The sequence below is a fragment of the Peromyscus leucopus genome, chromosome 7, assembly GCF_004664715.2.
Source record: "Peromyscus leucopus breed LL Stock chromosome 7, UCI_PerLeu_2.1, whole genome shotgun sequence".
Taxonomy (NCBI): domain Eukaryota; kingdom Metazoa; phylum Chordata; class Mammalia; order Rodentia; family Cricetidae; genus Peromyscus; species Peromyscus leucopus.
Window position 1 is genome coordinate 62,314,527 of NC_051069.1, and position 13,148 is coordinate 62,327,674.

The following is a 13,148-nucleotide window of genomic DNA, read 5'->3' on the forward strand; positions in this document are numbered from 1 at the left end:
CTGACTCACATGCAAATGCCATAAATCCCAGGGATTCGTGTGACCTGTGCCAAGGGAGCTTCGGTGTGTTTCACACGGTGCTATGACCCTGTGTAGTCTGCCGTTCTCCTGACTTGGTGCTTACGGATACGTGTTTGCTCTTCTTTCAAGACTAACATCTGCAGAGTACAAATTAGGTTCAAACCAAAGTCTGTGTGAAGGAACTGTCAGGATTCTTTTTCATTTCAGGGCACTTTTTCATGTAGCTAGGCTCTGAGTCAGCTGTTTTCTATATTTTCTAGTTCTCAGAGTTAAAGAAAAAGCCCAAAGTGTTAGAATAGATGTCTTCATGCTTTATGAAAGCAAACAGCAATATCAAACAGAAGCCAACTATTTTGAGCAATTTAAGTTTCTTGTTTTTAAAATATTTAATGAATTATTTAGGGACTAGAAATGAAGAGTGATACTTTGTTAAGAACTTTAAAAATACAAAAGAATCCACAAAATAGAGCACTGTAAAACCAGCTTCAAATAAAAACATAATGTTGGCTTGAGTTTTTAATTTTAGTGAGCCTCTGTGTAATATTTATACTGTGAAATTTTCATGTTGAATATTTCATAATCCATCTTACTAAAAGTGGCAATTAGAGTTGCATATTTTAAGATATTTAAAATGAGTTTCAATCTGTTAAATGTGCTTTATGTAGCTTGAAAATCATAAGTTAAAAAAAATCATTGTGTGCCAGTTTTCAAATTGAAAAGGTGAATGCCATTTCAGGGGTTCCAAGCCAGTGACATGCATGCCTGGAGGCAACACTGGAACCACCAGCTCTACAAGGCTCTGGAGCACCAGTATCAGATGGGCCTGGAAGCCCTGAACGAGAACCTGCCAGAAATAAGCATAGACTTAACCTACAAGTGAGATGCTTAGAAATCCCAATGTTATTTTTTTTTTTTGAGTTAAATCTTTGTAATAATTTATATCTTAAATAATATAATTTTAGAAGATTTAAAATGCCACCCCTACTGTCTTTTCAGACAGGGAAGGTTACAATTTAGGCCTCCTTTTGAAGAAATCCGGGCTAAATACTACAGAGAAATGAAGAGGTTCATCGGCATTCCCAATCAGTTTAAGGGAGTGGGCGAGGCTGGAGATGAGTCAATCTTTTCTGTGATGATTGATAGAAATGCAAGTGGATTTCTGACTATTTACAGCAAAGCAGAAGATCTGTTTAGAAGGCTGTCAGCTGTTTTACATCAACATAAGGTACAGAGCATGTAAACTTCTCCCTTGGTCATAAATGTTATTGACTTAGTAAGTGTACAAATAATGTTTTCTTTGTGTGAAATGAACTTAAAGTGTGTAAACCAGGGAGGCAGTTTTTTAGACTCTCATCCTAGGTTTATGCTGCGAAGGGAATTAAGTGATGGCCAGTTTTGTCTTGATGAAGTTCGGGAAACTAGCTCTGTTTTCTTTTAAATCAACTTGCAGTGTGATGCGACATTTGCATCAGTTTTAATTTTGAAGACGTATTTTGAGAGAGAGGGTGTTCAAATGCAAATTTAATTCCAGAGATTTTTTTTTTTTCTGAGACAGGGTTTCTCTGTGTAGCTTTGTGCCTTTCCTGGATCTCGCTCTGTAGACCAGGCTGGACTCGAACTCACAAAGATCCGCCTGCCTCTGCCTCCCGAGTGCTGGGATTAAAGGTGTGTGCCACCACTGCCCGGCCTATTCCTAGATTTCTGAGAAATCTGCTACTAGGCAGTTTTGTTTTTGTGGGAATGTAGAATGTGCTTGCACAAGCCTAGGTGGTATTCATCTGGGCTGTATAGTTTAGACATCACAGTGTATGCCTCCTGTTCCTGTTTAAAATGTCACTCTGATGTGATGATTCATTGTGACTATTTCTGAGTAAGTATGATACTACCCAACTCCAAATACAAACTCTCATCTCAGTACTTATTTGTGCTGGACAAGAGTCATAGGTCAGGCTGGGTGTGGTGGCACATGCCTCTAACCAAGCACTCAGGAGGCAGAGACAGAGGCAGGTGGATCTGTGTGAGTTTGAGGCCAGCCTGGTCTGAAAGTGAGTTCCAAGACAGGCTCTAAAGCTACACAGAGAAACCCTGTCTCGAAAAACCAAAATTAAAAAAAAGAGTCATAGGTCAGAAATCTGATCGGTTCCTCAGCTGCTCTTGCACTATAGATGTCTGTGTTTTAGATTTTTAGATTGGTAGTAGACTGGATACTTGTAGATCTGTAAGTTGTACATCGTAGGAGTGATTGTACCCTTGAATTATGTATGTATATATATAAATACACACACACACATATATATATATGTGTATATATATATATATATATTAATCTTAGAAGAGATTCTAAAATGGTTTATTTTCTGCACTTTGTTGCTCTTAATCAGTGAGTCCTGCTCTTTCAGTATCAGCTTATGGGTTCCCTTTCATTAATACAGTTTTCCTTCTTTAAGTAGGAATGGGTTGTAATTGGACAAGTTGATATGGAAGCTCTGGTTGAAAAGCACCTTTTTACTGTGCATGATTGGGAGAAAAATTTTAAAGCACTGAAAATAAAAGGGAAAGAAGTTGAACGGCTCCCCAGGTAGGAGAAGTTGATGTGTGCGTGCAGCAGGCAGAGTGCCTCTGCTGAGAGGGACCTTCATCCAGGGGGCTTAGCTGCTCCTGTAGATCCAGCTACGGTCTGGGTGGCCAGTGTGGGGAGGGCAGGAGAGAGGGCTGCGGTCTAGGGACTGTTTGCTGGGACCTGGTTGGGAAGAGCGGATTAGAGCAGAGGCTGCATTCAGCTGTAGGATGAGGATCGGCATTTAACACAGTCAAGCAGAGAGCCTTCCAGAGAGTATAAAGCTAATGGAATCTGACTCCAACTTTGACTCTGCCGCTTCTCTTCAGAAGGGCATGGCGCATGGGGACACATCTAGGTACTGTCGTGATGTAAACACAGGTGTCTGGGGCATTCCCTGACCCAGCTTCTGTGTGCCTCTGCTACCTGAATCTCCAACTGCTCAAGTGTTTTTGACAGTGAATTCCACGAGACTGAACGTGTCACTTACGAAAGACAGCATCCATCACCCTTATTAACTTAGTTTTTCTTTTAGTAACTGTTGGTGAGCACTGATAACACAAAGAATTTCGCATAAATATGGGCAAGAAGAAGAGATACCTGAGAACAAAGTGCTTATTACTCTGGTAGTGAACCAAGTGTGTTTTGATGAGGAAGTCATGTCTGCTGAGGGGCTTAGTGAGTGGGTTTTGTCGTTAGGTGGCTCAACAGTTGCATGACTTTGGTTCATTAAAAGTATGAACCTCAATTTCTTCCACTTTCAAAATATTTGCAAGGGAAGTGATACTTTTAAGGATTATGTGGAGTAATTTACGTATATATTACTGATATAGATTATGTTTTCAAAAGTTGTTAATAGTTTTTAACTATTAATACTGAATGGAATATATTCTGTGTTAGACATTGAACTAAGTATAGGGATTCAGAAGGTATTGGCCCCCTGTCCCAATTTGGGACAAAGTCAGGGATAGTTTTGTTAGGATATTAGCAAGCCTGAGATTCTGAGATGTAAAAATAGTTACCTATCACATCTGTCTACCTGCTTACCTACCTGTTTATTTTTATGGTACAGAGGACTGAACCCAGCACCTTGTATATGCTAGGCCATTGCTTTATGCCTGAACTGCAGTCCAGCCATTTTTATTTTTTAAACAGGTTCTCATTAAACCATACAGCCTGGAGTTAACTGTCCTCCTGCCTTACGCTCTTGAGTACCTGGGACTATAAGCGTGTGCCACCAGTACCATGATTTAATATAGTGAGCTTGTTTCTAAGTTTTCACAGTTAATACTTTGATAATGCATTGGCATTTGGCTTAAACATTTCCTGTGGACTGGATGTGATGGTGTGTATCTATAATTGGGAAGGGAAAGCAAAGGAGGACAAAGAGTTTAGAGCTGTTTTAGCTATCGAGGGAATTTAAAGCTAGCCTGGCTATGTGAGACTAAGAAGAAAAAATTCTTTTAATTTTTTGAGATTATATATCTATATCTATATATATTATAATTTGATTTAATTTTACTTATCAGCCACGGATTCCCCTGTCCTCCCTCCTTCCGGCTCCCCCCAGCCCACCCCCTATTTCCATCTCCTCCAGGGCAAGGACTCCCCTGGGGATTCAGCTCAACCTGGTAGATTCAGTCCAGGCAGGTCCAGTCCCCTCCTCCCAGGCTGAGCAAAGTGTCCCAGCATAGGCCCCAGGTTCCAAACAGCTAGCTCATGCACTAAGGACAGGCCCTGTCTCCACTGCCTGGGGGCCTCCAAAACAGTTCAAGCTAATCAACTGTCTCACTTATCCAGAGGGCCTGATGCAGTTGGGGGCTCCTCAGCTATTGGTTCATAGTTCATGTGTTTCCACTAGTTTGGCTATTTGTCCCTGTGCTTTTTCCAATCTTGGTCTCAACAACTCTCGCTCATACAATCCCTCCTCTTTCTCGCCAATTGGACTCCTGGAGCTCCATTTGGGGCCTGACCGTGGATCTCTGCATCTGCTTCCATCAGTCACTGGATGAGAGTTCTGTCATGACAGTTAGGGTGTTTCGCCATCCTATCACCAGAGTAGGTCAGCTCGGGCTGTCTCTTGACCATTGCCAGTAGTCTATTGTGGAGGTATCTTTGTGGACTTCTGGGGATAATTATGTCATCCCCCTCCTAACTTTCCCATATACCTCTTGTCTTTGAAATTCATGGCTTCCTTTTTTCTTTAATTGTTGTTATGGTATGTGTGTATCTCTAGGTATGTAAGTACAGCCTGTTCAGTCTGTCTAACATGACTTGGACTTGTGTTTTCAGTGCTGACCATGTGGTATACGTTAACAAGTGGAGTGCTTCTCTCTGGGGAATACTCTGTCTCCTGCTCTGTGTTCCTTAGTTACTTGTAGTTCTTTGTGTAGGGCTGAAGCCTCCTGTGCTTTCTGTGTCTCCTTTGGCATGTCTGTTGCTATTGTCCTTGTTCAGCTCATATTAGGCAGCCATGGTGAGAATTTATGGGTGTAGCTTCTGACATTACTGGGAGACACAGACTCAGAAAAACTCCCTGGTCCTCTGGCTCTTAGCGTCTCTCAACCCTCTCTTCCTCAGTGGTCCCTGAGCTTTAGGTGTGGGAATTATGTTGTAGATGCGTCCACTGGGATTGGGTTCTACAACTCTGCATTTTGGCTTTCTGTAGGGATATCCTTCCATTGCAAAGAGAAGGTTCCTTAACAAGATGTGAGGATGAAATTTACCCGTAGGCATAAGGACAAATGTTTAGAATGTGGTCAGGATTGTGCTGGTTTAGTAAAGTGGCAGTGTTCGATCTCTTCCAAGATCTGTGTTAGGACACATGCCTCTAATCCCAGCACTGAGGTAGAGATGGGAAGTTCAAGGTCAGCATCACATGAGGATGCCTTGTCTCAAATCAAAACAAACAAGTAAACAAAAAGATTCACATTCTAAATGTAGAATTCATGAGACAAAATATATCTCTTAAAATTATAACTAAAGTGTTCCTCATAAATTTTTTTTTTTTTTTTTTTTTTTTTTTTTTTTTTTTTTTTTTTAATATTGAGATAGCATAGCCCAGGCTGGCTTTGAACTCTCTTTGTCGTGAGGATGACCACACACTTGTGGTCTTCTTCCCTTCCCTTTCCAAGTGCTGGAGTGGAAGTGTCGCTGTGCCTGGTGTACTTTGAATGCTTTATACTGTCACCAACATTCCTGAAGTTCTCTTTGCCTACAAAGAAAAAAAATTAACTGTTTTTTCCATTTTTGTCATTTTTATAGGTAATTTTATAAAACAGCATTGTTGGCTTTATTATTTAGTGAATTAATAACCTATATTCATTCTATATTCTGTCTTATATATTTTTTACCCTTATTTACATGTCAGCTGCAAAATAATTAATTTACTTTATAAATATGAAATAAATATATGCTGAAACAATTTGAACTTGTAAATATTTAAATATATTCTATTGTTGGTGCTTCCTTCATAATTTTTAAAAATGGACATATTTCATGATTAAAAATTAGTATTTTAAGCCAGGTATGGTGATATATGCATATAATCACAGTACTCAGGATGCTGTGGCAGGAGGATTGTAACTTTGATGCCAGATTGGGAGGCCTTGTCAAACAAACAAACAAACAAATCAGTCAATCAAGCAGGTAAACAAAGAAAATCAGTGTTAAATGGACTTATTCACTGAAAACCTAGGTTGTATATAGAAGAAATTATTTTGGATTAAATCTGTTATGTATGCTCTTAATGATTGTGGTCACACTTGGATTTGTTGAAACAGTTCTAACTCATGATCACCTGATTGGCTCCTCAGTGCTGTCAAGGTGGACTGTCTCAACATCAACTGCAGCCCTGTGAAGACTGTGATTGATGACCTCATCCAGAAGTTATTTGATCTGCTTGTCCTTTCTCTGAAGAAGTCCATCCAGAGTAAAGCCCTGTCTCCTCCTTTTGTGTGTTTAGAGCCATAGTTTCTATAATTACAAAGTCTGACTCTCAATTACAGGTTACAATTGAGCTAGGATATCTTCTTAAACGAAATTTACTCAAAATGATAATTTTAAGAAAGTAGGAAAATTCTCATCTTTGAAAAATATAAAAATTTTAGACAGTTTTGTTATTGGAAGTCTAGATAGTATTAATTTGTTGTATGTAATGGAGAAGGATAGTAATTCTGACATAATATTTATTCTTATTTCTCCAAATGGAGAAAAGCATTATTTAGAAGACTGGAAATGTTTCTGATTGTTAGTAAAGATAACTAGGAAGAAATACATTTTAGGTTTTTTTTCCTCAAAATTTTCATCAATTTCTATTTAGATGTATAGCATGCTTTACCTGTATGTATACCACATGTGCCTGTTGCCCATGGAGATCAGAAAAGCATGTTGTTCCCTTGTAACTGGAGTTAGGGATAGTTGTGAGCCTCCCTGTGGGTGCTGGGAACTGAACCCTGCTTCTCTTCAAGAGCAGCCAGTGTTAACTGCTGAGTTATCTCCTGCCCCTTTTCAGAAAAAATTAAGTGTAATGTAAAACAATTTACATCTTTTGGGAAGAAAAATTTGTCTTATTCTTCATTTCAAACTTTTGTTACCCAAAAGCAAATGATAATTGAGAATGTAACATACTTTATGTAGTGATTACTTCTGAGGCCCCTTGATTTAGCAATCATGTAACCATAGCTGAGCATTTTTTTTGGTAATGATGTATCATCTCTTTCAGCTCATATACATGAAATTGATACATTTGTCACTGAGGCTATGAAGATCTTGACAATTATACCTCAGTCTGTGGAAGAAATAGGTGATACAAATTTACAGTATAGTAACCTGCAGGATCGGAGGCCAGAGGTGAGAATACAAAGCAATTATTGTCATCCTTACTTTATAGAGATGTGTAAATTAGGTATTTTGTATGATTATTTAGATCTATGTAATTTTAACATTGTGAAGAGGTTTATATAATGTGGTCTAACTGGGCAGCTCATGTTTAGACTCGTAGTTGGTGTAATGATCTAGTATCAGTAGTACTTTGTTATCTGAGAGGTATTTGCATCCTTGTTATGGTCTCATGTATTGGGATAGTAGTAGAGTAAGCAATCCATACTCTTGTCTTCAGAACTGGAATCTTAGTATGCAGAATATGATGTTAGAACAGACTTAGAAGAGATACTCAAGGGAGAGCTCACAGTTAAAGATGGGAGTGAGATGGGCAAAACAGAATCCAGAAGGAGCAAGGCAGCATTTGCAGGACATTTAAATAATTAAAGTTTTGTTCAGAACAAGAAGGAAGAAACTCTAAATTGTTTATAAATTTTCCAGAAAAGGTGAAAAAAAAATCATCTTAGTGAGTGCTTTCAGTTTTGTTTTGTGGGGTTTTTTTTGGTATAATGTACCTTATTTCCCATGTATATGCAGCCACTGTTATGCAGACCTTCATCCTTTCTAGTTCTGGCCTCAGGGCTCTGATCATGAAGGATATTGAACTTTGTTTGCCAAGAGCCTCCTTTGCGTCTGTGGAAATGATCGTGTCGTTTCTGTCCCGAGTCTGTCTGTGTGCTTGCTGGGTTGACACACCCGGGAGGGGGACCTCAGTTAAAGAACTGCTTCCCCAAGATTGGTCCATGGACTTGTCTGTGGGTCATTGTCTTGATTGTTAATTGATGCAGGAGGGCCCCGCCCACTCTGGGGGATACATCCCTGAGCAGGTGGCCTGGGCAGTATTAGAAAAGTGAGCCAGTAAGAAGTGTTCTCCACGGCCTCTGCTTAGGTCTCCGCCTTAAGCACCCGCCATGACTTCCCTAGGCAATGGGGTGTCTATTGGAAATGTTAGATGAGATAAAACCTCCTAAGCCATCCCTGCAACTTTGGAATGAAACCTAGCTTAATTATGGTGTATAATTAATAGTGATGCTGTTGAATTCAGTTCGCAGGTATTTTCCTGAGAATTTCTGTGTCTATGCTCATCAGAGAAATTAGTCATATGTTTCTTTTTCTCTTATGTCTTTATCTGGTTTGGCAGCAGACACACCTTTATTTATTTATTCATCATTTATTTGTTTGTTTATTTATTTTAAAGACATGGGTGGTTTCTTATCATTCACAGTAGACTTGAGTTCACTGTGTAGTGGAGTATGACCTTGAATTTCTGGTTCTCCCAATTATTTTTTCATCCCTTTTAACTTCTGACATTATAGTATGTTTGTTACACCTAATAATAAGCATCAGAAAACTTATAGTTGGGACTTTAACAAATTATTTAAAAACAAAAATCATTCAAAATTTTATTTCATTTTAAAATAAAAATCATGAAATAACAATCAAAGTAATGAAATCTTGAGGGACTGATAAAATGATCCGTTGCTTCTTTTAACCCTCAGGTTTTGCCCTTGTTTCAACAAGCTGAAGACAAAAACAAGCTTTTGCGAACTGTATCAGGCAGTGGAGTGGAGACAGTCAGCAATCTGAGAGCCAAGTGGGACAAATTTGAGTTGATGATGGAAAGCCACCAACTTATGATTAAAGATCAGGTGAGAGCTGTAGCTGATCTCTGAGTGTTGCCTGCGTGTGTTTCAGTGTGGCCTGGCCTTAGGAGGTCAGTGTTGCTGTTGGAGTTGACTCCTCAGTCCTTTTTATAATGTCTCCATGCTTTATATAAATGACAGTTTCACAGGAGTGTCTTCTTGATAATGTTTCTCTGCAAGCTGAAATGACGTCTCTGTGCTGTACTTTTGTCTGAGGCCCACATTTGTTGAATTAAGTGCCTGCCATCTTGAAGGTGTTGTCTAGGGTGTTTTATTGTCCACTTACTCCTTAGTGGGAAAGAGAGAGAAGGAGAGGGTGCCATCTTGCTTCTCAGGCACAGTCTGAGGCTGCACACACCTGTCTGCACTCCATATCTTGTTGACTGGCTAGTCTTAGCTCACAGCTGCAGAAGACCGAGAGATAGCCTCCTTAGTTAAGAATGGGTGTGCAGATAGAACATCAGGATTTGGATTTGTTTTTATTTTTTATTTTATATGTGTGGATGATTTGCCTGCATGTGTGTCTGTGTGCCTGGTACTTCCAGAGGCCCAGAGAGGGTGTTTGATCCACTGGAACGGAAGTTACAGAGGATTGTGAGCCACTATATAGGTGCTGGGAATCCTAGGTTCTTAGGAAGAGCAGCCATCCCTCCAGGCCTGAACTGTTTTAAAAATTGTGTCACTTTTGTTGATAATTGTAGGTATGCTTTGAACTTAAGAATTGTTAGTGTTTATAGCTGACACTTATTTCTCATTACTATATATTTATATTCTAATGTTTTTTACTAGATTATTTTATTATAGTTGGAATTGACAAGATAAAAAAGTCTTTCAGTATTGACATTTTCCTCACCTTTAAATAAAAATGCTAAAAATGAAAATGTGAAAACTGAGAACTGCTAAACTACTTGAACTCTGGCTTACAGATTGAAGTGATGAAAGGAAACGTGAAGTCACGACTTCAGATCTATTACCAAGAACTGGAGAAGTTTAAAGCTCGTTGGGATCAGCTGAAACCTGGTGATGATATTATTGAAACTGGCCAACAAAATACTCTGGATCAAAGTGCAAAGTCTATAAAGGAGAAAAAAATAGAGTTTGATGACCTTGAAGTCATAAGAAAAAAGCTAGTGTAAGTTTTATTTTGTTTTGTTTTGTTCTTAATTCATGATGCTTAGTTGTACTTGGCTTCCTAGCTGTAACTATAACTGTCGTTTAATACCTTTCTTCATAAACTTCAGAAAATTTAAGACTACAAACAACCTGTTATACCCTTGCATTCTTAGGAGCTGTGGTTGAACTATATAAGGAGAGTAAAATAAATTTAAAAAAAGACTCATGAGAGATTAGAACATTAAATTTGCTTACATATTAAATTCAGAGGCTGTAATATTGTTTTGATCTCATCCTATTTAAAAATGAAATATTTAATTTTAAGAAAAATACTGCTCACACCTCTTTCAAAAATGAATCGGGTGTTGGGGAGATGAGCGCTTTTACAAGCATGGGGATGTGTTTGAATCCTCAGCTCTCCCGCAGAGGTGGGGTGTGGCCTGTGCATCTGTAGCTCCAGTGCTCAAAGCATTCAGGCAGTGATGCTGCTCGGGCTGCTGACTGTCCAGCCTGTTCATAAAACAACCAGGAGTCCAGGCGCAGTGCAAGAAGAATAGAAAGTTGTAGAAGAGGATGTGTGACATACCTCTCTGGTCTACACACACACACACACACACACACACACACACACAAACATATGCATCTAGTCAAATAAGTAATAAGATATATAGGAAAAATGTTGCTGACTCATTTTGTTGGTCACAGCAATTGGTTTGTGCAGTGTTTTACATATGGCCTATGTGGATAAATGTTGAGTGTGTAGACATTTTCTATCACACCTGTTAAATGGTAGTATGAATATTAGATTAAGAATGTCCTGTAGTCAACAGAGAAGATATTTTATTAGATCAGTCCATAGACGTATAAAGCAAACATTTAGATATATATTATAAACATAAAAATATCTTTACATGTACTGTCTTTCCATGATGCCTTTGAAAAAGTGCCAATAGCACGAGTCAAGTAAAATTCTCACATAAAGTAGGCAGTTGTCCCTGTGTATTTCAGCTACAGAATGTGGTTAAGGAAATGATTCTCTGACAGTTTTTCTTTCTTTATAAATTCAGTATTTTGATATTTATTTCTGTAGGGATGACTGCCATCATTTTGGACTAGAGGAGCCCAACTTCTCTCTGGCCTATAGCATCTCTAAGGACATTGAGAGCTGTGCACAGATTTGGGCTCTTTATGAGGAGTTCCAGCAAGGTCTCCAGGAAATGGCCAATGAAGATTGGATTACTTACCGGTTTGATTCTAAAGCAATATTTATGTTCTTGTGGTTTGCTCTTTTGGAGGAAGTGTGAATTTAATGTGTGTTCATGTTTTTTTACAGGACTAAGACCTATCTGTTTGAGGAGTTTCTGATGAGCTGGCACGACAGACTGAGGAAGGTTGAGGAGCATTCGGTCATGACAGTGAAGCTGCAGTCGGAAGTTGACAAGTACAGAGTAAGGCGGCTTTCTCTACTCTGAGACCGGAAAATGGTATTTGGGGCCATTGTTTACCTTTTTAGTATTTCCTGTCTGAACCAGAATTTAAAGTTATTTTTCAATTATGTTATATGGAAAATGAGAATAATATAAATTACAAAAATTTTAGATATAGTTCTGCTACCAGCTGGAAAGCAATGTAATTATGGAATTTAAAGGTTTTTTTTGTTTGATTGTTTTTGTTTTTTAATATGGTTTTTCAAGAGACAGGGTTTTTCTGTGTCCCCTGGCTGTCCTGGAACTCACTCTGTAGACTAGGCTGGTCTCAAACCTGGAGATCAGCCTGCCTCTGTGTCCCAAGCACTGAGATTAAAGATGTGTGGCACCACCGCCGCACCAGTTTTTGCTTTCAAGAGGGGTTATACATAGGGTTTTATGCACTAATGGAGATTAAGTCTTGGGCCAGACCAGGGCTTGTCGTTACTGTTAGAGTGCTTGTGTACCCATGAAAGCAGGGGTGTGTGTTGTCATGTTAGAGTGCTTGTGTACCCATGAAAGCAGGGGTGTGTGTTGTCATGTTAGAGTGCTTGTGTACCCATGAAAGCAGGGGTGTGTGTTGTCATGTTAGAGTGCTTGTGTACCCATGAAAGCAGGGGTGTGTGTTGTCATGTTAGAGTGTTTGTGTACCCCAAGAAAGCAGGGGTGTGTGTTATGTTCTAAGATACATTAAACTACAAATGTTATGTGCATGTGTTTACAATAATGTTTGCAAGATTATTAAATAACAGTAATTAAAAATTATTGATGAAACTGAAAATTAGGCTGAATGTGAACAACTTGTATTTTTCAAGGACATGAACGTATGTGTAAGTCTACGCTTTGCTTTCTTTTTCTTTTCTAACAGATTATAATTCCTATCTTGAAATATGTGAGAGGGGAGCATCTTTCTCCAGACCACTGGCTTGACCTTTTTCGCCTGCTTGGCCTTCCTCGAGGGACCAGTCTAGAGAAATTACTGTTTGGTGACTTGCTCCGGGCTGCTGATGCAATTGTGGAGAAAGCCTCAGAACTTAAAGTGAGACCTATATTCTGCTAATCCTTTTCATTTAGCATCTGTTCTTCCTGTAGAGCAGTAACAGTGCCTGTTATTCTGGTATTCATGGTTGGTAATGAATTGTACCTGTTTGGACCTGTTAGATGAGGTTATACAAACACTAGTAGAGGCCCTCCCTAGAGAAGGGAAACTGTGAACTACTAATACTTCTGTAGAGAGGGAAGTCACCTGCATGAAAAATGCTAGCAGATAAGAGTCATTTCACATGCAGTGTGCTTATAGTCATGTGGAATACTGTGAGTCGAAGCTAGAGGTCAAGAGGCCCTTCAGGTAAAATGGTAACCAGCTGGTTACCAACCATGGCTGGAAAATGTCTCAAGGAAAATGAGACTACACAGTTGTTGGGGGGTATTTGATCATACTGTGAACCCCAAGTTAGCGTTTGTGTT

The 13,148-nt window shown here is 39.1% G+C and overlaps 1 protein-coding gene across 4 annotated transcripts in view; it reads left to right on the forward strand.

Moving 5' to 3' along the window:
• Dync2h1 (dynein cytoplasmic 2 heavy chain 1) overlaps positions 1-13,148 on the forward strand; it is a 230,942-nt gene that overhangs the window by 18,812 nt on the left and 198,982 nt on the right. For all 4 annotated transcript variants that reach the window (XM_028890970.2, XM_037207771.1, XM_037207772.1 and 1 more), the window contains exons 16-25: positions 758-897; positions 1,018-1,246; positions 2,472-2,599; positions 6,394-6,509; positions 7,302-7,429; positions 8,959-9,108; positions 10,029-10,234; positions 11,306-11,461; positions 11,549-11,663; positions 12,550-12,720. In XM_028890970.2, the coding sequence (XP_028746803.1) occupies positions 758-897; positions 1,018-1,246; positions 2,472-2,599; positions 6,394-6,509; positions 7,302-7,429; positions 8,959-9,108; positions 10,029-10,234; positions 11,306-11,461; positions 11,549-11,663; positions 12,550-12,720 (1,539 nt within the window). The remainder of the gene's footprint in view (positions 1-757; positions 898-1,017; positions 1,247-2,471; positions 2,600-6,393; positions 6,510-7,301; positions 7,430-8,958; positions 9,109-10,028; positions 10,235-11,305; positions 11,462-11,548; positions 11,664-12,549; positions 12,721-13,148) is intronic.